This window comes from Carcharhinus amblyrhynchos, chromosome 8 (genome assembly GCF_965287045.1).
Source record: "Carcharhinus amblyrhynchos chromosome 8, sCarAmb.v2.hapA, whole genome shotgun sequence".
NCBI classification, from domain to species: domain Eukaryota; kingdom Metazoa; phylum Chordata; class Chondrichthyes; order Carcharhiniformes; family Carcharhinidae; genus Carcharhinus; species Carcharhinus amblyrhynchos.
In genome coordinates this window covers 12,008,926-12,032,268 of record NC_137331.1, presented here as the reverse complement: position 1 = coordinate 12,032,268, position 23,343 = coordinate 12,008,926, and the positions used below count along the sequence as shown (strand labels likewise).

Here is a 23,343-nt window from a genome sequence, read left to right as displayed (position 1 = left end):
AGACAGTGACCCATGCCGGGAATCGAACCCAGGACCCTGGAGCTGTGAAGCAGCAGTGCTAACCACTGTGCTACCCTGCCGCCCATTCTTGCCTCTCAGCAGACAGTAAATGACTGCAAAGCCACTGGACTGGGAGGGAAGGGATGATATAGTGAGAGGGGAAGGGAAGATACAATCACTTCCATTCATGACTTCAGCTCACCGGATATAAAATCCAGCCAAACAAAATTAATTTTTAATCAATATATCCTGTTCAGTGTAAACTGGGAGAGTGACTGAGCAAAAAGTACTCCATCAGAATGAAACAATGGTATTATATTCTCCCTTCTTCTATGTGTCTCCTTTAACATTCAATTTTATTCAAATTTAATATCTTCATGTGCTCTTAGTTAATTATACCAAACACAAAATGCACTTAAAAACTGTAACTATTTAAGCATTTTCTAAAAACTGTAATAACTGACATGATTTTGAATGAGCAGTGAATAAAATTAGCATCTAAAATCAATAAACATTATCTAAAATGTTCTTGTTCAAAGCAATAAATACAAATGTAATCGCTTACTTGTTGTCATTGATAAAATCTATTAGCTCCTGTTCCATTTTTAATAGCATCATTCTGTCCCTGTAAAATGACAGTCATTAGGTCAACATAAATATAGACATTAATGACAAACATTAAATGAATCCTTTCTCCTACTTTAATCTCTAATTCTGTACGTCCCAACATCTCATTTTCCAACAAATAGAATGAGAAAGCTACTTGCTTTCTACTCTCTACCAATTAGATCTTAAATTGGCTGCTGACCCATCATTGGATTGTCACCACCATTGGTTGTTGGCTCACACTTGAGAACTGAGTGTGTGGCAGCATTGAGAGTCAGCGCTGACCTGCTAACACAGAAGAATCAGTACTCCACTCCCTCAGGGAACCGATATTGATTCTATCTTGAAGTAAATTTTCATATCTGACTAGGTTATTTAAAATTGTTCCGTTTTGCTTTAAAAAAAAATCCAATGCCAGTAAGAGGCAGCATTCAACTCAATTCAATGGGTTTACTCAGTTCATTGGGTCATACAAATTGCTCAATACTTAATGTTTTATCTGTTTCTTGGGCAATCTGTCTTTCCAAGAACAAAGATGTCAAAATGTTGAAGCAGGAATATTCATCACAGAACTGGAGTTATCAACTGAAGATAAAAGTCATACTTTTTTATGAAGCATTTCTTGTTAATTACTTTATAAAGTCACTTCTTTGAACCAATTAGAAGGAACAAAGAACAGTACAGCACAGGAACAGAACCTTCGGCCCACCAAACCTGCGCCGATCATGTTGTCCTATCTAGACCAAGCGTCTATATCTGTCTATTCCAAGCTTGGTCACGTGTCTTCCCAACTAGTCTTAAACATCACTAATGTGTCTGCCTCTACCACCTCATTTGGCAGTGCATTCCAGGACCCCCCCCCCCCACCACCCTCTGTGTAAAAAGATTCCACCCGCACATCTCTACTGAAGCTCTCCCTCCCTTACCTTGAACTTGTGCTCCCTTGTAATTGCCGTCTCTGCCCTGAGAAAAAGCTTCCAACTCTTACTCATGCCGTTCATAATTTTATGAACTTCTCTCAGAACTAATCTTCAGCCTCTGTCTTTCCATGGAGAACAATCCCAGTTTACTCAATCTCTCCTCATAGCTAATACCCTCTATACCAGGCAACATGCTGGTAAACCTCTGCTGTACTCCCTCCAAAACCTCCATGAGGTTCTGATAGTGTGGTGACCAGAATTGGACACAGTATTCCAAATGTGGTCTAATGACCATTTCATATAACTGTAACAGAATTTGCAAACCTTTATACTCGATGCCCCGACCGATGAAGGCAAGTATGCCGTATGCCTTCTTCACCACCTTTTCCACCTGTGCTGCCACTTTTAAGGAACTGGGGACCTATACTCCCAGATCCTTGAGTGTCTATGCTCCTAATGGTTCTGCCATTTATTTTATAGCTCCCATTTGAATTGGATCTACCAAAATGCCTCATCTCGCGTTTGCCTGGATTAAATTCCATCTGCCGTTTCTCCACCCAATTTTCCAGCCTATACATATCCTGCTGTTTTCGCTGATGATCTACCACTATCCTCAACTCCGCCAATCTTAGTATCATCCACAAACTTGCTAATAGACCAGCTTTGTTTTCTTCCAACTCATTAATATATATTACAAACAACACTGATCCCTGCAGAACACCATTAGTTACAGATCTCCATTCCAAAAAACACCCTTCCATCGCTACCCTCTGTCTTCTATGGCTAAACACAATAAGAAGTCTCACAACACCAGGTTAGAGTCCAACCAGTTTGTTCGATAGTAATTTTATAAGATTACTACCTGGTGTTGTGAGACTTCTTATTGTGTTTACCCCAGTCCAACACTGGCATCGCTACGCCATGACTTCAATGGCTAAGCCAGATTTGAATCCATCAAGCTAGCTCACCACTGATCCCATGCGATTTAACCTTTTGCACCAGCCAGCCATGAGGGACCTTGTCAAATGTAGACAAAGAAAAAAGAACAGAACAAAATCAGCCCGGGAAACAGGCCCTTCGGCCCAACGAGCCCGCGCCGCCATCTCAACACCACCAGTCCCCCTACTCCACCCACGACCCCTGTCTAATGTTTTATGGCCATCGAGATTGAGGGAATCTGATTTAAGGACAATTTATTCCTGCCAATCAGCCTAACAGCCCTTCCTTCGTCAGTCATTTTTGTCACCTCCTCAAAAAAACTCAATCAAATTAGTGAGACATGACCTTTCTCATACAAAACCACACTGTCTGTCACTAATAAGACCATTCAGTTCCAAATGTGTGTAGATTCTCTTCTCAATATCCTCCACGTACATGGAATTATCCCTCAGTAACATCAGAAGGGAGCAGGTCTGAGTAACTCTCAATGTTACAAAAGAGTTACTTTGTGGGATCAGGCTGGTCTTCCAATTTCTTTCCCTTCTCAACAACAACCTTCTTTTACATAGTACCTCCAGCACAGTCAAATGCCCAAGGTGCTCCCGAAGAGTACTACTGAATAAAACTTAACACTGATACACAAGGACTCAGAAAGTCAGATGACTAAGAGCCAAGTCAAAGAAACAGTTCTAAGGAGCATCGTAAAGGAGGAGAGGGAGGTACAGAGGTTTAGGGAATTACAGAGCTTGGGTCTTGATAGCTGAAGGCATGAAAGCCAATAGCAAAATAATTAAAATCACAGCTGGGAAAGATCAAATTCTGAGGAGTGTATAGTTCTCAAAAATTGGTAGCATTAGAGGAGATTCCCAAGAGGTACAAGGTTATGGAGAGTTTTGAAAAGAGGGTGGGAATTTTAAATAAAGACACATTGGGAGCCAACGTAGTCACTAAGCACAGGGGTGATGAGTGTACAGAGCTTGGTGTGAATTGGAACATGGGCAGCAGAGTTTGGATGAATCCCAATTTTTAAAGGGTGGATGATGAGGGGCAAACTGGAAGGACATTAACATAGTCAAATCTAGAGTGAACAAGGCACTAGATCAGGATTTCAGCAGCCAAGGAATGGCAGTGATAGGGTAGAGGTGGGTCATACTACAGAGATGCAATTAAACTATCTTGCAGATGATGTGTATATATGACCTTGACTCATCTCAGGGTCAAACATGGTAAAGTTGAGAATCATCTCACTCAGCTCAGATAGCAGCCAAGAGAAGTGAAGGAATTAATAGATGGGGAATTCAATCTTTCTGATACTTAGTTGGAGGAGCTTTCTGCTCAATAGGTTCTAGATGTCAGTCATGCAGTCTGACAAACCAGAGACAGTGGAAGCTTCAAGAAAAGGTGGTGGTGATGTAGAACTGTGGCCTGAAGTTTTGCACAGGCAGAAAGACTCTCTTGCTGTGCACAAATTCTGGCAAAGACCTGAATCTGGAGGTCCTGCCGCAGTATACCAACTCCACCATTTTTGCCGGGAGAATGTTGCTGGGTTATAAATTGCACATCCGTCATTCATGAGGACAGTTGTCCATGTAAATAAAAAGCTTCATGTCTCATTTTGGTGAATTAGGTGTCTAAAACCCAATATGCAGAATAAACCTGGTAGGAGCATAGTCTGAATGTTATGCACTTGTTTGGGTGGCCAATGTGCTCTTTGAGAGAGGTAAGATGTCCATTGGGAGATTAAGATACCCATTGGAATGGCTAAAAGTAGATATGGTTGTACATAAAAAGTGCACATACACTTATCAAGCAAAGAATTGTCAGACTGTCAAAGAACTGGCAAAGCTCTCAATATTCATTGGAACTAGTAAGGTTGTTAAGGAATTTAACTGGGCTTTATTTTGGAAAAAACAATGCTTGATATTTCATTCTGTCTGTCAAGCCTCAGATATCATTATAGTATTTTTGCTGCATGACTAATTTTACAACTTATTATCACAGTGCCTGTTAAACAAGTAATTTGATTGGCAGTTCCAACTCACTACAGAATAGAAATGTTTGATTCATAGTTGATTAGTTGAAAAAAAATCAATGTTTTTTTTCCAATCAATAAGAACCGAGAGATCAGCAAAAGACACATAACTTTATTATATGTCAGCATAGTTCCTGAAGTTTGCTGAACATGACCACTAGGTGAATTAACTTGGAGGGGGTAAGGGAAAAGGGTCATGGTGGGGGTACATGGATTGATATGAGTTGGCACCAAGTTGGCATGGGGGTATAAAAGGCCATGACTGTAGCATGTGTTGGCATGATGGGTCATGGGGTTGGATAGAGGGTAATAGGGTCTCATTGAGCATATGAAGGGTTATGATGGGTGGGTAGAGGGGTATAGATGCCATTGAGGTCATGAGGAGCCTTGGGAGAGTGGGAGGGGGCAAGAGGTGGCATAGGTTGGATGATTGGATAGGGCATGGAGTGTTTCTGGGGAGTGAGGGGGTGTGATGGGCTATGGGATTGGATAGAGGGTAATAGGGTCTCATTGAGCATATGAAGGGTGGGTAGAGGGGTATAGATGCCATTGAGGGCATGAGGAGCGATGGGGGAGTGGGAGGGGGCAAGAGGTGGCATACATTGGGAAGATTGGATGGGGCATGGAGTGGTTTTGGGGAGTGAGGGGGTGTGGGGATTGGAGGGATGTTTTTTAATTTGCTAATTTTTACTTCTTAAAATAATTTAAACAACATACCGGTGTCCAGAGGAAAGCCTATTACCCAGCCCCTCCTCTACACCTGACAGCTTCTGCGTTAGATACAAGGGTGACAGGCCTGACCTTGCAGCCCATCCCAGGAATGGAAATCCAATTTTCCATGCTTTCTTTTATCCAAGTCAGGTTTGCAGAGCTGGGAAACATCCCGTCTCTGCACTCTCGACTCAAGTGTGAAAATCCTGGTCTTGAGTGGCTTATCCATGGAAGTTGAGATATTTTTGGACAATATTACTGAAGGGCATCTTGAAGATCGGAACTTGAAGCTGGGCCAGGGGTCTCTATGTGTGAGATCGCCAGAGGAAACGGCGTAGGGATGGGAAGCCAGTGGGGTGATATTCAAATGACAATTAAAACTAAAACAAATGGAACCAGAGAAGTGCACACCAACCCAGTTGGACAGTAGTGGAGATTAAAGGGAAGATAGTGTGGCCAACAGTTTCAATGACTGAGGACAGGTTGAGAAGCCTGAGGAAGGGTAGTTCACCATGATCGCCATCACAGAGGATATTATTTGCAACTTTGAGATGGGTTGTTTCAGGGATGGAATCCCAGTTGGAAGAGTTGAAACATGGAGTTGAGGAAAAGGTGGGAATCAATTTGAGAGGTGACAAAGCATTCAAGCACTTTCGAGGGGGAAGAGGTGTTGAAGGTGGGGCAGTCGGTCAAGGGTGAGTGTCTTGAGTTTGTTTATTGCTCATGAGAGAAGACTTGAAGGGAAGGAGAATAGGAACTGAGGGGAGGGAACCATAAGCTAATGGGGGTGGTGGAGGACTGAGCAGGAAACAATATTGGGTCATCGGTTGTGTTTTGCTTAGAGTGGAGGGAGCAGAAATGGATCTAAAGATCAAGACAAGTCTAGAGGGGACATGAAGTGAGATTGGGGAGAAACTAAGTATAAGGTCAGGGCTACAGCAGGGAAACTTTGGGAGAAATTTTACCAGTGTTCGGGAAGTAATGGCAGTCACACCTAAAATTCCTGCATTTACTGTTGGTGGTAAAAATGGATAAGACGGGGAAGATGGTTCATTGTGGAGAAGGTCAGGGTTTGATAGTGATTTACATAAGAACATAAGAAATAGGAGCAGGAGTAGGCCATCTGGCCCTTCGAGCCTGCCCCGCCATTCAATAAGATCATGGCTGATCTGTCGTGGCTCAGTTCCACTTTCCCGCCCTCTCCCCATAACCCTTAATCCCCTCTCTTATCAAAAACCCATCAACCCACTTCTTAAAAATATTTAGCGAGGTAGCCTCCACCACTTCAACGGGCAGAGAATTCCAGAGATTCACCACCCTTTGAGTGAAGAAGTTCCTCCTCAACTCCGTTCTAAACCGCCTCCCCTTTATCTTGAGGCTGTGCCCCCTAGTCCTACTGTCTTTTTTCAGTGGGAAGAGTCTCTCCACCTCTATCCTATCCATCCCATTCATCATCTTATACGTCTCAATGAGATCTCCCCTCATTCTTCTAAACTCTAATGAGTACAAGCCTAGTTTATTCAGCCTCTCCTCATAGTTCAACCCCCTCAACTCCGGTATCAGCTTAGTAAACCTCCTCTGCACTCCCTCCAAGGCCAAAATATCTTTGCGCAGGTGCGGCGCCCAAAACTGCACACAGTACTCCAGCTGCGGCCTCACCAATGCCCTATACAGCTGCAGCAAGACCTCCCTACTTTTATATTCAATCCCCTTCGCTATGAAGGCCAGCATCCCATTCGCCTTCCTGACCACCTGCTGCACCTGCAGGCTGGGTTTTTGCGACTCATGCACAAGCACCCCGAGGTCCCTCTGCACCGTCGCCTGCTGCAGTTTTTCGCCCCGTAAGTAATAGTCCTTCCTACCAAAGTGGACCACCTCGCACTTGCCAACATTAAATTCCATTTGCCATTTCCTGGCCCATTCGCCCAGCCTATCTAGATCCTTCTGCAGACTCTCCACACCCTCCGCACAATTTACGTGGTCCAGGCAGTGAATACTAAGGCAGTTGTTAGCCACAGACATTCAAATCTGTCTCCCTTGGATTCTCTCCAAAGTCATGCCAGTATAATCATTTGAGAGTGATGTACAGCACACATCAACAGATGCACACAAAGAGATGCATCTTTTGGATGGCAGTCAAAGGGAAAACATGCATCAAAATGTGATGATTTAATGACACCTTGGAGTTTTAAGTGTACAGCTGCTTAAAATGATCATATCTCAATTGTTTTGAAATGCACTGACAGCCCTCATGAGGAAAGAGCCTTACTTCTTCTAGACAGGCTACATTCAGGCGGCAATAAAGTCACTGATGATGATCGTGGTTCTTTTAAGTCAATCTTTTCTAATGGTGCAGTTATTTCTTCCCAGAGGCAGGGTGTAAGAGATCATAATTGTACGTATATTTGAATTACACTGGAAGCATGCAAATGTTGTCACTGATATCACAAGCATGTAAAGTTACTTAACTCACAGTATCAGAATTAATAATAAGACAGGGGTCAGGATTTTCCGGCTGTTCATGCCAGTGGAATCCTCTCGTCCCACCAACAGCAACACCATCAATAGTTAGGTTAATTGGCCATGCTAAGAAATTGCCCCTTAGTGTCCAGGGTAGTGGAGGTTAGAGGGATTAGTGGGTATAATATATAGGGATATGGAGACAGGGCCTGGGTGGGATTGTGTTGGGTGCTGACTCGATGGGCCGAAGGGTCTCTTTCTGCACTGTAGGGTTCTATGATTTCTAATTGATTTCTAAACAGCGAACCCCCACTTGCAGGGTTCCTGCCAGCACGGGGTGACATCGATGGGAATTCCCATGGACAATGGCGAGACCAGAGAATCCTGCAAACACCCACCTCCCGCTGGCAGGAAACATGCGTCTGGAAGGCCAGAGAGCCAGCCCTGGAAAACGACTGATTGGGAATGGCAATCTTTGGCAGTTCAAAACTAAACAAGATTTTGTGTTCCTGTTTTCAGCACTAAATATGCGTTGGTCCCGTAGGTGGGGATAAGACTTCCTGAAGGAGTTGTGATTGGGAAATCTGGAAGTGCAGGTCTCCCTGATTGCTGTGGAATTTAAACTCCCAAGATTGCTAACACAGGGTTCACATCCAATAGCTCATCCGATTGTTAGCCTTGCACCCTGCCAGGCTCAGAAATTCTTCAAAGAAAGGCTACTGCTCAGGATCAAGTAAATGTTATGATTGTTGGGAGCAGAAATATCCCCAGATATTTGGTAGTGTCGACGAGCAGAGAGATCTCGGGGTACATGTGCATTGATCCCTGAAAGTTGGCACCCAGGTTGATAGGGTTGTTAAGAAGGCGTACGGTTTATTGGTAGAGGGATTGAATTTCGGAGCCATGAGGTCATGTTGCAACTGAACAAAACTCTGGTGCGGCCGCACTTGGAGTATTGCGTACAGTTCTGGTCACATTATAAGAAAGATGTGGAAGCATCGGAAAGGGCGCAGAGGAGGTTTACCAGGATGTTGCCTAGTATGGTGGGAAGGTCTTATGAGGAAAGGCCTGAGGTTATTTTTATTAGAGAGAAGAAGGTTAAGAGGTGACCTAATTGAGACATACAAGATCAGAGGGTTAGATGGGGTGGACAGTGTGAGCCTTTTTCCTCGGATGGTGATGGCTAACACAAGGGGACATAGCTTTAAATTGAGGGGTGGTAATTATAGGACGGATGTCAGAGGTAGGTTCTTTACTCAGAGGGTAGTAAGGGCGTGGAATGCCCTGCCTGCAGCAGTTGTGGACTCGCCAACTTTAAGGGCATTCAAACGGTCGGTGGATAGGCATATGGATAATATTGGAATAGTTTAGGTTAGAGGGTCATTAGATTGGTTCCACTGGTCGGCGCCACATCGAGGGCCGAAGGGCCTGTACTGCGCTGTAATGTTCTATGTTCAGATCAGAATGGTGGGTACCGTGTGGTTGCAGGAGTCGGAAGATTGGAGGTGTGTGATAATCAGAGATTGGGTGGGTTGGCCTGAGAATCTGGGATCACTGTGGAGAAGTGGGGAAGACTAGGGATCAGGGAATTGCAGAAGATCAGTGGAAAGATGGTTGAGGTGAGTAATAAGATTTGTTGAGGGAAGATAATGGAAGTGGACCTTTGTTGCTTTGAGGGTTAGCTTGTCAAACCAGGGTAAACCCTCCTGCTCATCGTGGCCCACAGGAAATGCTGAAAAGGCATTTACCTGCTGATTCGATGATTGACATCTCCTTTTACCAGATTTTCCGAGCATGTGAAATATGAATTAGGTGTCCCTCAATCTGGTTATAATTCACTAAATTTGCACACTTTTATTGTGGAGTCCAGTAGGCGTAGACAAAGGTAGAAGAGGGCAATCACTGAATGTTAAAATGGCAGCAGGGCCAAAGGGCCTGTTTCCTGTGTTGTTCTTTGTTATGAACAGCACGGGTTGAAAATAGAAATCCTGTAAAGGTGCTGGAAATGCCGGAAACCATTCAACCTTCATGACCGACTGGCTGACTTCCCAGACCCTGTTCACCTTCTTGAACATTGCAAAGGGTGGCTTCCAGATGGCTGAGTTCCTGTTTGAGATTCTTAACATTTTGACACCCCATCCAAATGGCACCCACCTCTTTTTCTGGGGAGGAGGGAGCTTAAGGTTACCACCGTTATTCCGCATATTCAACTGTACGTTAAACCTGATATTTCATCTCACATTTGAGAGAATGTAATACAGTTTGATATTACAAGGCTTTAGGATGTAGAATACTCAAAAAAAAATTTGGCAAACAAATGGTTACTGATACAGTTATCCCTTTAAAGATTGAGGTACTAACCTGGGATTATTCTTTAATGTATTAATAAGAAATTCATGTAAGTCTATCCCTGTGGAGTCTGTATACTCTTGGCTGCAATCTGCAACAAAATAACACATTTTCAACAAAAGCATTCATTATATTTTTAATTCAAGCTTCCAATTTAGAAAGTAGACATTAGCGTGATGTGGACTGTTGACAGTCACCTTTGCAGTTGATAGCTAAATTGGTCAACAGAGGTAAAAGATTTTAACTCAGACCAGATCCTAAAGCGGCGCATACTAATCTGCATAATATTTGAACCAATTTACTCAAAAACATCCCAAGCGATTCAGATTGGCATGATCGCCAAATTAAAGGGAAGCAAAGGCCATGAATCACAGGCTATTATCTAAATGGAGCAGCACACTTATGTGCATATCCCATGGAAGTCACAATGACCCAGAGATAGCTGAAGTGGTGCACCTCACCCATAGGCAGAGTCCTTTTCACCAGCCTTAAGTAGATGCAGTGAACTTCATCTGTATTTACCAGCAAATGCAGCCATTGCTGGCCACTCAATGAATATCAATGAAGAGGTTGAAAGCAAGCACCCATTCTTGCAGAGTGCTGAAAATCATCCGACAATTTGTGGCAATTTGCAACTCCTGGTGTAGCTTTCCCTTGCCAAATTTTTTTTTATGCACTGATGGTAATATACGCTTGAGAACGCACCATTATTTTTCCAGCAATTTCTGGCCCTACACCTCCATGTTGAGGATTAATTTGGCTTACTACTATATTTCCTGATTCTGAAGGGAGTGCTAATTAACACAAGATAATCCGAGCGTTGTGCTCATAAACGTACACAAGATTATTTTCAATATCGAGGTTTAATAAGACTCGTCATTATCCAGGCAAATTGAGTTAATAAGCTCCCCTACGTGTTCCTTCACATTATAAGAATTGTCCCGATGGATTTCACTAAGCTAGGATGAAGTGCACTGGGCTCTCCTTCTCCAAAGAAACTTAATAAGCACTTCAATAATCCACAAAATGTTTGGGTTTTGGAAACTTAAGTCACAGTATTAAAAGATGAATCATCTCTCTAAAGCTGTTTTGACTGAGTCATTCATCGTAGACATTGTGGGAACTTCATGAAATTACATGAGATGGGTTGACACCTCCAATTCTCCACATGCCAAGTGACTGACGCTCTCCATATTGTTCGAGGGAGATACTGAGCAGGCACTTGGTGTTTCTCTGCAGTCAGTAAGGCAACAGAAATAGTAGTGAGAGCAAGATTCACTTGGGCCACAACCACCCATAAGAACATAAGAAATAGGAGGAGTAGGCCATCTAGCCCCTCGAGCCTGCCCCGCCATTCAATAAGATCATGGCTGATCTGAAGTGGATCAGTTCCACTTTCCCACTTTCTCCCCATAACCCTTAATTCCCCTGTCTATCAAAAACCTATCTACCCGTGACTTAAATATATTTAGCGAGGTAGCCTCCACCACTTCAATGGGCAGAGAATTCCAGAGATTCACCACCCTTTGAGTGAAGAAGTTCCTCCTCAACTCTGATCTAAACTGCCCCCCCCCCCCCTCTTATTTTGAGGCTGTGTCCTCTAGTTCTGCTATCCTTTCTAAGCAGGAAGAATCTCTCTACCTCTACCCTATCCATCCCCTTTATTATCTTATATGTCTCTATAAGATCCCCCCTCATCCTTCTAAACTCCAACGAGTACAGACCCAGTCTATTTAGCCTCTCTTCATAGTCCAACCCCCTCATCTCTGGTATCAGCCTAGTGAACCTTCTCTGCCAATATATCCTTCCACAAGTGCGGTGACCAAAACTGCACACAGTACTCCAGCTGTGGCCTCACCAGTGCCCTGTACAGTTGCAGCACGACCTCCCCGCTTTTATATTCTATCCCCTTCGCTATAAAGGCCAGCAACCCATTCGCCTTCTTGATCACCTGCTGCACCTGCAGACTGGGTTTTTGCGACTCGTGCACAAGGACCCCCAGGTCCCTCTGCACTGTAGCATGTTGCAGCTTTTCGCCTTTTAAATAACAATCCCTCCTACTATTACTTCTGCCGAAGTGGATAACCTCACACTTGCTAATATTATACTCCATCACCCAGCTCTTTGCTGCTGATTTCATATTGATAAACTAAAATATGCCCTTTGCCGAGAATCTTGTGGGGCTCAAGATGTGGGATGGAAGATAATGCTTATATAAAGGGAGTGTAGCAAGAAGATATTTAGAATACTGAGGCATTACATCAAGTCAATGTCAAACATTTCCAGTATTTAAAAATTATTTAAATAAGAAAAGTTTATAAAATCTGCTAGTTGTAAATCCTACAATAGTTCAGATCAAAATATTACACAGTATATTACCCTCTTCTAAAAGTCACCAGGAGCAAAGAGATTACAAGAAATGAGAGCTCAATTCCATCGCTGATCTTAAGTGTTCAGACACTGTGGTACAGAACTTTGCATGATCAAAGTTCACATCAACAATTAGATGCTAAAAACAGCTCACCCTGCATGACTTTTTATCTGACTTCAATATCAAAATTCTTGATGTTCACTCATGCTGTGTGAATCTCTATGCAGCATATTAATTCATAAATTCCACCACAAAGAATAGAAGAGACAGACGCTGATGTACAGCAAAAACAACATTTTAATACTACCAGCACTCAGCATATTTTATTTAGCAGTATTTATGGTCACAAGCATTTCTAAAAAAGCGGGTGAAAGCTCAAGATCAAGAATATTGATTACTCTTTCTCATTAGGTGTCTCGACAATAGATTTTGCAGAGCACGATAAATATTCAGCAAGTACGCTTGGTTTTAGCTTCTGCTCAGCCGCTGATGTTAACGGAACACAGTAGCAAGCTAATAAATAAGCATGGGCTTGATGCAATGAGTCTGCAAAGCAAAGCAGCATCACATGAAAGACTCAGTGTACTGCCACTTCTCAGCACCCACAGCCTGAGCCCCTACTCTCAAAGTCTACAGTTCTCTGCACTCACTCCTCCCTCAGTGTTGTAACCTTCAACTGCCTTGCTATATACTGAAATTTCTTCAAACTTTCAATTTCCTTTCTATCTGCAAAAGCTTCTTCAAAAATAGACAGCTTTTGGTCACCTCCCCAATCCCTTCTCGTTAATGCTTCTCCTATGTGAATGCATTGGGAGTTTACTATATAAAAACAAGCTTTCTATGTATGTTCAGATATAATGGCAGAAAACCTCAATCCTTGATTGCAGCTGGGATTCTCCAGTGCTGCTGAAAGCGGATGGAAATTTGGCTGGAACACCAAATTCTCTGTTCTCAAGTGCAGTGGGGCAGGCAGGGGCAAGGTGGGAGAATTCCACTCAATATTTTACTGTAATGGCATTAAATACATGCTTGCTTTTGTTTTTAAGGGAGGCTTATGGGATACTTTTCACTTGCCTGGATGAGTTCAGCTCCAACATGCAAGAAACTCAATGTTATCCAGGACACCTTAAATTTCAGGATGGGGTGTGGCTTGGAGGGAAGCTTGTAGGCAGTAGTATTCCCATCTACTGCCATCCTTGAGCATCAAGGCAGTTAAGGTCATTCATGTTGAGAGGGCTAGAATTCAAGAGCAGGGATGTACTTGTAAGGCTGTATGAGGTTCTGGTCAGACCCCATTTGGAGTATTGTAAGCAGTTTTGAGCCACTGTGCCACCCATCATGTTTTGAAGTATAGAAACAAACCTACCCCTATGGATAGCAAAGGTATGGACTAGTAAGGTTCTCCCCACTGGTTATCAATACAATACATGTTTTCTTTTATATTGAATTCAGAATGGTTTATGCTATTGGAATATTCATTAACGAGGAGGTGTCTTGTTCCAGCAAATTCTACTGAAAATAACAGTCAAATTGCTCTTCAAAATATCAAAGAAAAAAAGTATATGGAGGAAACTTCAGTATTATACCTGTGAGTGTGAACATAGTCAGTCTTTCATGATAATATAAATTCTTAACTTACCATTAGCCTCTATTTCCTCAGTGGCTATTCCACATAAATCCCAACTGGTGATGCTACCAATATCAATTTAGATAAATGCGAGGTGATGCATTTTGGTAGATTGAACCAGGGCAGAACTTACTCACTTAATGGTAGGGCTTTGGGGAGAATTACAGAACAAAGAGATCTAGGGGGTGGAATGGAGTCACAAGTGGACAGATTGGTGAAGAAGGCATCTGGCATGCTTGGTTTCATCGGTCAGAATATTGGATACAGGAGTTGTGTCGTCTTGTTAAAGTTGTACAAGACATTGGTAAGGCCACACTTGGAATACTGTGTGCAATTCTGGTCGCCCTATTATAGAAAGATTATTATTATACTAGAAAGAGTGCAGAAAAGATTTACTAACATGCTACCGGGACTTGATGGATTGAGTTATAAGTTGAGGCTAAATAGACTGGGAGATTTTTCTTTGGAGCGTAGGGAGCTGAGGGGTGACTTTATAGAGGTCCATAAAATAGTGAGGGGCATAGACAAGGTAGACAGTCAATATCTTTTCCCAAAGGTAGGGCAGTCTAAAACTAGAGGGCATAGGTTTAAGGTGAGACGGGAGAGATACAAAAATGTCCATAGGGGCAATTTTTTTCACAGAGGGTGGTGAGTGTCTGGACCAAGCTGCCAGAGATAGTAGCAGAGGTGGGTACAATTTTATCTTTTAAAAAGCATTTAGATATTTACATAGATATGATGGGTACAAAGGGATATAGGCCAAATGCGGGCAATTGGGATTAGTTTAGGGGTTTCAAAATAAAGGATGGCATGGACAAGTTGGGCTGAAGGGCCTGTTTCCATGCTGTAAACATCGATGACTCTATGATTCTGAACTATTCTGGCACTTAATCATCACAAAAGATTGCGAACAAATAATATTCTGACCTAGAACATCACATGAAATAATCAAGCATCTGGACAACTTAGTACAGTTTAACTGTCTGACCCTCAAAACCGTAGTTGATTCTTTATTCTAATGAGCTCTAATTTTAAGAGCTCAGTCATGATCACAAGTGATAACCCAGCTACACCAGAGTGCTCAGTGTATGTTCCTTGTCACTCAGCAGACACCCTCGTTTCTCATTGTCGCTCAAATGTTGATGGGAAAGCAGACTAGGGCAGAATAAGGCATCATGGTTGCTGCCAGAATATTGGGCATTTACCTACAAATTGTGCAGATTATAAGCTGACTGAATGATTAAACCTGCTAGCTGTGATATAAAGAAAGAATAAAGAAAAGTACAGTACAGGAACAGGCCCTTCAGCCCTCCCAGCCTGCACCGATCATGATGCCTACCTCAACTAAAATCGTATGCACTCAGAGTCCGTATCCTTCCATTCCCATCCTATTCATGTATTTGTCTAGATGTCTTTTAAATGCTGCTATCGTACCTGTTCCCTCCACCTCCTGTGGCGATACATTCCAGACGTTCACCATCCTCTGTGTAAATACTTGCCTCGCACATCTCCTCTAAACTTTTCCCCAATGCACCTTAAACCGATGTCCCCAGTACTTGACTTCTCTGCCCTTGGAAAGAGCAGCTGACTGTCCACTCTGTCTATGCCACTCATAATCTTTTAAAGATCCATCAGGTCACCCCTCAATCTCTGTCATTCCAGTGAGAACAAACCAAGTTTATCCAATCTCTCCTCATGGCTAATACCCTCCAGACCAGGCAACATCCTGGTAAACCTCTTTGCTACCCTCTCCAAAGCATCCACATCATTCAGGTAGTGTGGTGACCAGAATTGTACACAATATTTGAAATGAGGCTAACTGAGATTCTGCAGTGAGACCTGCCATTTTCTCTAAGTGCTTAGATGGGGCAAGAAAATTGAAGAGTGGGCCTGTCATGTTTCTGATCACAATCTTGTTCTGTTTTGCTCTAATATATCTTTCATTAGTGACAGATTTCTTCTGTGTATTTTCTTGAAGTTTCTTTTATAATAAACAATGGTTATGTAATCTCTCGATGGGATTACATTTATGAGTTCCACTATCAATTTCATGATATGCTATAGCAATCATTGTTTTAAAGAAGTTTTGTGATTTAAACATTGTTCTCATATTATGCAAGACGGAAAGCTGTGCTTTGTGTGTCTATGTAGGGTATGTTTTTGGCAGGAGGGCAACTAGGGCTCATGCCCATTCCAGTCACTCCCCTATCTCACATCCCACTACTGTTGGGTGCACTTGGTAATCCACCTGTCATTCTTAAATGCATTTTGTACAAAATAATGATTTTTATATTAAAAAAATCACCATTGTTGATAATTTCCAAAAGGAGGGGAGGAAAGGAAGGGAGAGAATGGATGGAGGGAGGGAGGGAGGAGTGCCATGTTGGGGGAGGACCCTTAGTGCAGCAGGGGACCACCTTGCATTAATTGCCCAAACTCTCCCTGCTCAAGACCTTGAACATACCTGGCTCCGGGATCCATGCGTCTACTTCTTGTTCCTGGTGGCAGACCCAGCCATCCATGCACTCCTGGTGCTGCTGGAATCGCTGTACAATTGGCCAGAAGCTCTCGAGGACACGACTTCCTCTCCAATGAGGGGTGGAAGTCTCGCACTGCCCCAATTCAGCCTGCCCACAGCGTGCTTGGCTGCAGGGTGCGCTGGGGTGGAGGGGGTCGGTTTCACAGTGACTTTGTTTAGGGGCGGGGCATCTGCTTCCTTGCTCTTTTGCAATTGTCTACTATTGTAAGATGACTGAATATACTTTTCTTCATTCTTCTATAGCCACTGTCAAGTTAAGTAAACTAAGTGCAACAAAATAAATATGAAGTTAAGATGTGTTTATTTTATTCAAGTTTGAAGTGAAAAAGTTGTCATTAGCCCTGATATTAAACATTTTGACTACCTAGAATGTAACTTATGGATAAATTAATCCTTTGAAGTGCTTCCTTTCATATTCCAGATACAAATATAATATTTTGAATTGTGGAACTATAGAATTGCACTGCGTTTTAAAGTTGTAAACATGATGAATATGCTGGTATGAATTTACGGAATAGTCAACTCCAGTGAAACATAGCAATCCCAGCATAGTTTCTTGTAGAGTATATCACTGGCTTTGCATCAAAACATGTGAATTGATTCATGTAGATTAAGGTACATACTCCCAGGAGTCTACAGCTGAGGATTAGCAAAAGCATTTTGCACATAACAATGATTTTTATATAAAAAAATCACCATTGTTGATAATGAATTGACAAATAAAGTGCATCAAACTTAAAATCAGCTTTGGTAGACTATCACAACTGCCATAAGATCAATCTTAACCATGCCTTGAATATAACCATTTTAAGTAATGTTGCTCATCACAGATTGACAAATAGGTAAGAGTACGTATTGCACTAATATTTCTCTTTGAGTAACAAAACGGGGTTGATTGCAAATGCATACCTTTCGACAACATTCTTATTTTAGGTTTTTCATTAGTTTTCTCTTTCTCTCTGTTTTTATCCTTGTCCTTTTCTTTCTCCAATTCCTCTTTATTAGTTTTATCATCATCTTGAAAACTCGAAGAGCTGGTGAGCTGCAGCTGAATTGAATCCTGCAACACAAAAATTACTAAGAAATAATAATTCCTTTTATCTGTAAAATGGCTGACTATGTCACTTTGCAATGACTGGTTAATCTATAGGTCGTCCACTTTATCACCTTCTATAGAATGATCATTAAACACAGTTTGAAATGAACAGCATTCCTTGGCTAAAAATAACCATAACAAATGTCCACAATTTGAAATAATTTTTTTATAACACAAGATTGGCTTTCATGGAAACAAGTGATTTGATCATAACACTTGCAATTTGCAGGATCTGTCTTTTACAATACCCAAATTACATCATCGCACCAACAGAAATGGGAATGAATGGCAGCAGTATAGAAAGCATACTCCTTTAGTTTCATATAAACCGAGATTGATGGCCAGTACAAAGACAGTTATTCCACGTTATCAATTCATATCCAAGTCAAAAAATCACAAAAGTTGTACAAATATTCACAATAAAAGCTAGCAAAATATTCTCAAAAACTTGGTCTTTGGAACAACAAAGCACATTTCATCTCAAAATACTGATATCAGAAAGCAAGAACAAAGTTCCTTCAATATATATTGAACGTACAATAATCCAAACAATTGCAGATTTAATATTGATATAATGGAGATCTTAATGGACACGTAACCAATAATCCTCATTGTTACAAATGTTAACCTTGTAATGTGGAGAGTATGGTCTCTGCATTGATGAAAACATTAGCTCTACAGTTCAATGAAATATGTCCTGTGGTTAAAAGCTGATTGTAGCAAGCTGCAATTGACCAGAATAATGTCATGCACGTGATGATTTTCAGTCTTGTTCTTCAGTTTTGAAACAAGAATGTTTCCCCCTTTGCTTCCACCCCTTCCCCCACCCTCCCCCAGGAGGGTCGGGTGGCTTTGATTACTTCAAAATCATTCCTGGCTCTGCTGCTAGCAGACATTGTGATGCACAGTCAAGTCCTCCTCTCCTCTTCCTTTAACCTCAATCCACCTAAACTTTGGCAACATTGACTGGCGATTTGCCCGGGTACAGTTTCGGTTTTAATTTAAATCGTCCAGTCCTTGAACAGTGAGTAAACACGCACACCATCAGGTCAATGTATCCAGCTTCTTAAAAAAAACAGAACTAGAATGTAGTATTTTTCGTCCCTCCTGTCCCTTTTCCTGTCCCCAAAACAGTTTTCTCAATTAAGATTGCTTGACTTCTTGCTCCAGAATCCTTGGTCCATATAGATTTCAGAAACAATGTTCAGCCCATGGCAGTCTTACGCTTATGTCCTCAAATGCTTACATTTGATGTGATACCGACATCTGGAAAGTACATGCATTATAGAATAGTTAAAGGTCTGCGGGTACTAAAACAGAATATTTAGCATCATAATTCCACCCTGAAAAGTATATGAATTATAGGATGCATTGTCACCTTTTTTGTTCAATATTTTTAATTATCCAAAGTTCTCTCCATGAAGCTGGAATGCTTCTGAACTGGGGCTAAAGCCTCACAGCCTGCAATTGTCTCAGTGTTACTAATTCCTCCTTTTGAGGACTGAGGTGAAGAAAATCTTCCAGAGAAAAGTAGCGACATCATAAGCAATCCTTCTTTTTGTTAGGCAGCCTCTTCCCTTAAAGCTTTGCAGCATGTTTGATAAAACAGTACAGTGTGAAAGTGAGTTGTAAGTGCAAAAGATTACAGCTTCTTGATTGCGTAGCAATGAAGAGCAAGTTTGAAGGATAACAGGAAATAATTGTACAATACAAACTCATTTTGCACAATTTCATTATGCATTGCAGCTTTGACTGACTCGGTGCATAACAATTAATTAAATCAGATCACATCACTTTTGAAAAGTATGTTCATAATGGCTTCAAACTTCACTTTAAAAAAATTCAATGCCTGTGAACAGTTATAACTCTGAGACATGGTAGGTGTTAAAACCTCTAACGTGCTAGACTTTCAATGCATCCCTCATCTGAACATTTTCCTTAAGGAAATGTGAACTGACACAGATCCTTCCACCCCACAGTATATCTAGAAACATAATTTAGAGTCAGATGCTGCACTGTTTAAATGTAAGAAATCTGCATTGCAGATAAATCCATCTCTTGCCTCTCATAGAAGCTTAAGATTAACAAGTGAGAACTAAAATAATGCTCCGAATACAAGTTTTTTTTTAATATTTCTGATAAATATTGCCATGCTAGACAAAATTAAAGGAAGTAATAACAATACACCTGATATTTCAAATATAATAAAGAACTTAAACTGGTTGCATTATGTACCAAAAGATCAAAAGTTAGATCCGTGCTTAACATTACAAAATTCATTGAGAATGTTAATACAAAACCTCAACTGTGTGAGCTATTGTCCCACTGCCTAATGTTTTTAAGCAATCATTCAACAAAATGTTCAAATCAACAAAAGCTTTTGCAGAATGAAGCAGAGGGTATTTTGAGCTTTGGGTGATAATGTGAAATGGGTAACATTAGATTACTCATTCATTGCATACATCCCCCGATTTTTCTTTTCACAACATCAACGAGAACAAAAACCAGGTGAACTATGGAACTGGTGGCCAATCCGATATTATCAAGAGTTCAAATTAGCCCCAAACTTTCTAAGGGTTTCCACATAAATGAAAATCTTAAATATTATGTTCATTTCTGACATTGCATTAAAATGAAATTGATTTGTCATCAATATTTTCACCAAATGTTAATGACTGGTGGTAATGTTTAAGATACTACATGCGCATCATTGCAATTGGTCTCACATTTGAAACCTGATAGCGTGATCTGATGTATACATGACTCGCTGCCACCAATCTGTTCATTTCATCTGAACTTAATATAATTAGTTTGTTGCTTACAGACATCCAAACATAATGGAGGTCAAGATTGTTATGCACAAAACTGAAGATACTTACCTGGAAAACAAGTGATGAATATGAAGAATAGGCATAAATGTTTGCTGGTTACTACAAAGAAAATAAACACCTCTGTCTGGAATTTTATCATACAGGCAGAAATTGAGAGTGGGTGATTTTCCCAATGTTGTGATGCCATCTCTGTCCTAACAATGCTTGCAGACTTGATTTTCATATCCTGGAAGTTGGGGGATGGAGCCAGGCTGATGCTGAGACAGCCAGGTTCAAAGGCCTGCCTCTGTGCACAGAAATATTGGCCCAGTTCTTCAGACCAGTGCAAAGGCCCCTGGCCCTTATAACCTGCCTATTACCTTCAATACCCCCACTTCCTACATCCCCGACCCTTCTTCAACCACCTTGCTCCTCACCCTCAATACCCCTTACCACTTAACACACCATCTTCCCAACCCATTTTATAGCCTCTTCACCCCTCACCCTCCCTACCCACTCACCCAGTATCCACCGTATAAACAGAATCAACAAACGCTGTAATAACATATGTAAGTCTGTGAAAATCACACCAATCTGTCAAAATAAAGAAAGATTACTTAAAGGCACTTAAATATCATTACCCCCTTTGGAAGACTCATAACCCTCTCAAAGCAAAACAAACATCACTCGAATAGCCATTTGAAACCCCAATATCCCCTTCGGAATCTCATAAACCCTTCAAACTAAAGAAGCATGACTCGAATAGATATTTAAAACATCTCCTTTCAAAGCTCATACGTTTGTCAAAATAAATAAACATAATTTGAATATGCATTTAAAACCATTTAGCCCTTCAGAAGCTCACAGATCTATCAAAGCCATCAAACTCACATTCTTCCAGTTAGCTGTGTAAACAAAACCTGCTGGGTAGAATCCATTAATATTTTTGAAGGCAGCCAAGCCATCAAGCTCACATTCCCATGGACAACATTGAATGAACAACCCCTGCAGGGCAGAATCCATTAGTGCCTTTGAACAAAGACAATAGTTTCTATATCTTTCTATAGTTCTATAGCTTCTATAACTTTCAAGCAGCCAAACAGATGGCCAATCTCTTCTGTAAAAAATAAAGGACACCATGTGTAGAGTTTTAATAACTAGCTATTGAGTTTACACTGGGCTAGGTTTTCAATATTGCACAATGCCAAATAGTACTTCATCCAGTGGATAATCCGTTTAATTGGATGTGAAGAGCTTCCAACTTTTACAATGCTTTTCTTCATTTGATACTTCACTTGATTGTCTGAAGTAACAACACTACTGACGAACAGATTATCTAATGGCCACTTACTTTTCCAGTCATCCTACTGTCATCACTCACTTGCACACATAGACCTGGTTACAATAGTTCATGTTGAACATTAAAGAAAGCACCACCACTTTTATCCACTTTTCACACTCTTGCTACTTCCAATCCATGGTTCAGAAGACTTCCAAAACATGGCAACCTCAATGGCAGAGTTTCTGATATGCCCACTGCAATAATAGGCCTGACAACTTGCAAACAACAGCGAGTGAGGTTTCCAAACCACCTCCTTTCCTGCTCAGCTGAAAATAGCTGGGGACAGTAATGGAGGCAAGGCTTCCGACTTCATTGCACAGTGGCCATTTATTTCTGATTCCAACTCTATGTGATCCCAAAATGGGACCACAAAATTTGGTTCCTGGTAGCAACACATATAATTATTTCAAAGAATCATAGAACCCTACAGTTCAGACAGAGGCCTTTCAGCCCATCGAGTCTGCACTGAACCCAGGCCCTACCCCCATATCCCGACGTATTATACCCACTAATCCCTCTGACCTACACATCCCTGGACACTAAGGACCAATTTCTTAGCATGGCCAATCAACCTAACCCGCACATCTTTGGACTGTGGGAGGAAACTGGAGCACCCGGAGGAAACCCACGCAGACACGAGGAGAACATGCAAACTCCACACAGACAGTGACCCGAGCCGGGAATCGAACCCAGGACCCTAGAGCTATGAAGCAGCAACGCTAACCACTGTGCTACCGTGCCGCCCAACGAACAATGAGAGAAAAACAATCACATCAAAGGGCATCCTTGAAAAATATTGTATCATTTCTAATGCAAAAAAAAGTGATCTTCTGTGGTTAATACATAAAATTTAATGTGAACAAGATGATTTTAAACAATATAAGGCTATATGAGCAAGAAATAAGGAGCATGAAGGTGGCAGCTGCAGACTGAAAGCAGTGCGACCGAGTGATTAAATCTAGAAATACTTTTAGTAAGGAAATTCGGTGGAGAGAGGGAGGAAATACTGTTCTGGTCTTTTCCCAAAACAGAATGGTCCAAGTGAGAGAGAACTCTCCACTCACCTGACGAAGGAACTGCGTTCCGAAAGCTTGTGGCGTTTACGATTAAATAAACCTGTTGGACTTTAACCTGGTGCGGTGAGACTTCTTACCAAGTGAGAGAGCCAGTGGAATGTAAGATCTGAGGCCCAGGGACATTAAGCAAGAGTGCAGGTATGTAATTAATGGGTTTTAAGTTTCATTCTCCCTCTAAACTGGGACAGTAGTTTAAATGGATACTGGTGAGATATATATTAAACTAACAGCATAACTAGTCAAAGTCCTTAATAACTAATTAGCCCTTTGGCAGTACAGAACTTAAGTATTGCTGAAAAGAGACATTTTGTCAAAGCTTTTGGTGTTGCACTCATCAAGACAATTGCAAGAATAGTTATTTCAGTAAATAAGTTAGATTTTGGATTTCTTCTTATTTGTACAAAAAAGTTTCTGTTCTTGGCAAAATCATAACAAGATGTCATACGGTGCAGGCAGCTTGCTCTT

The 23,343-nt window shown here is 41.4% G+C and overlaps 1 protein-coding gene across 8 annotated transcripts in view; it reads right to left on the bottom strand.

The window, feature by feature from the left end:
- The window catches only part of LOC145346443 (cAMP-regulated phosphoprotein 21-like), a 374,167-nt gene that overhangs the window by 115,809 nt on the left and 235,015 nt on the right, over positions 1 to 23,343 (bottom strand). For all 8 annotated transcript variants that reach the window (XM_080193684.1, XM_080193683.1, XM_080193682.1 and 5 more), the window contains 3 exons: positions 17,464 to 17,614; positions 10,030 to 10,108; positions 566 to 625 (listed from right to left, as the gene is read on the bottom strand). In XM_080193684.1, the coding sequence (XP_080049810.1) occupies positions 566 to 625; positions 10,030 to 10,108; positions 17,464 to 17,614 (290 nt within the window). The remainder of the gene's footprint in view (positions 1 to 565; positions 626 to 10,029; positions 10,109 to 17,463; positions 17,615 to 23,343) is intronic.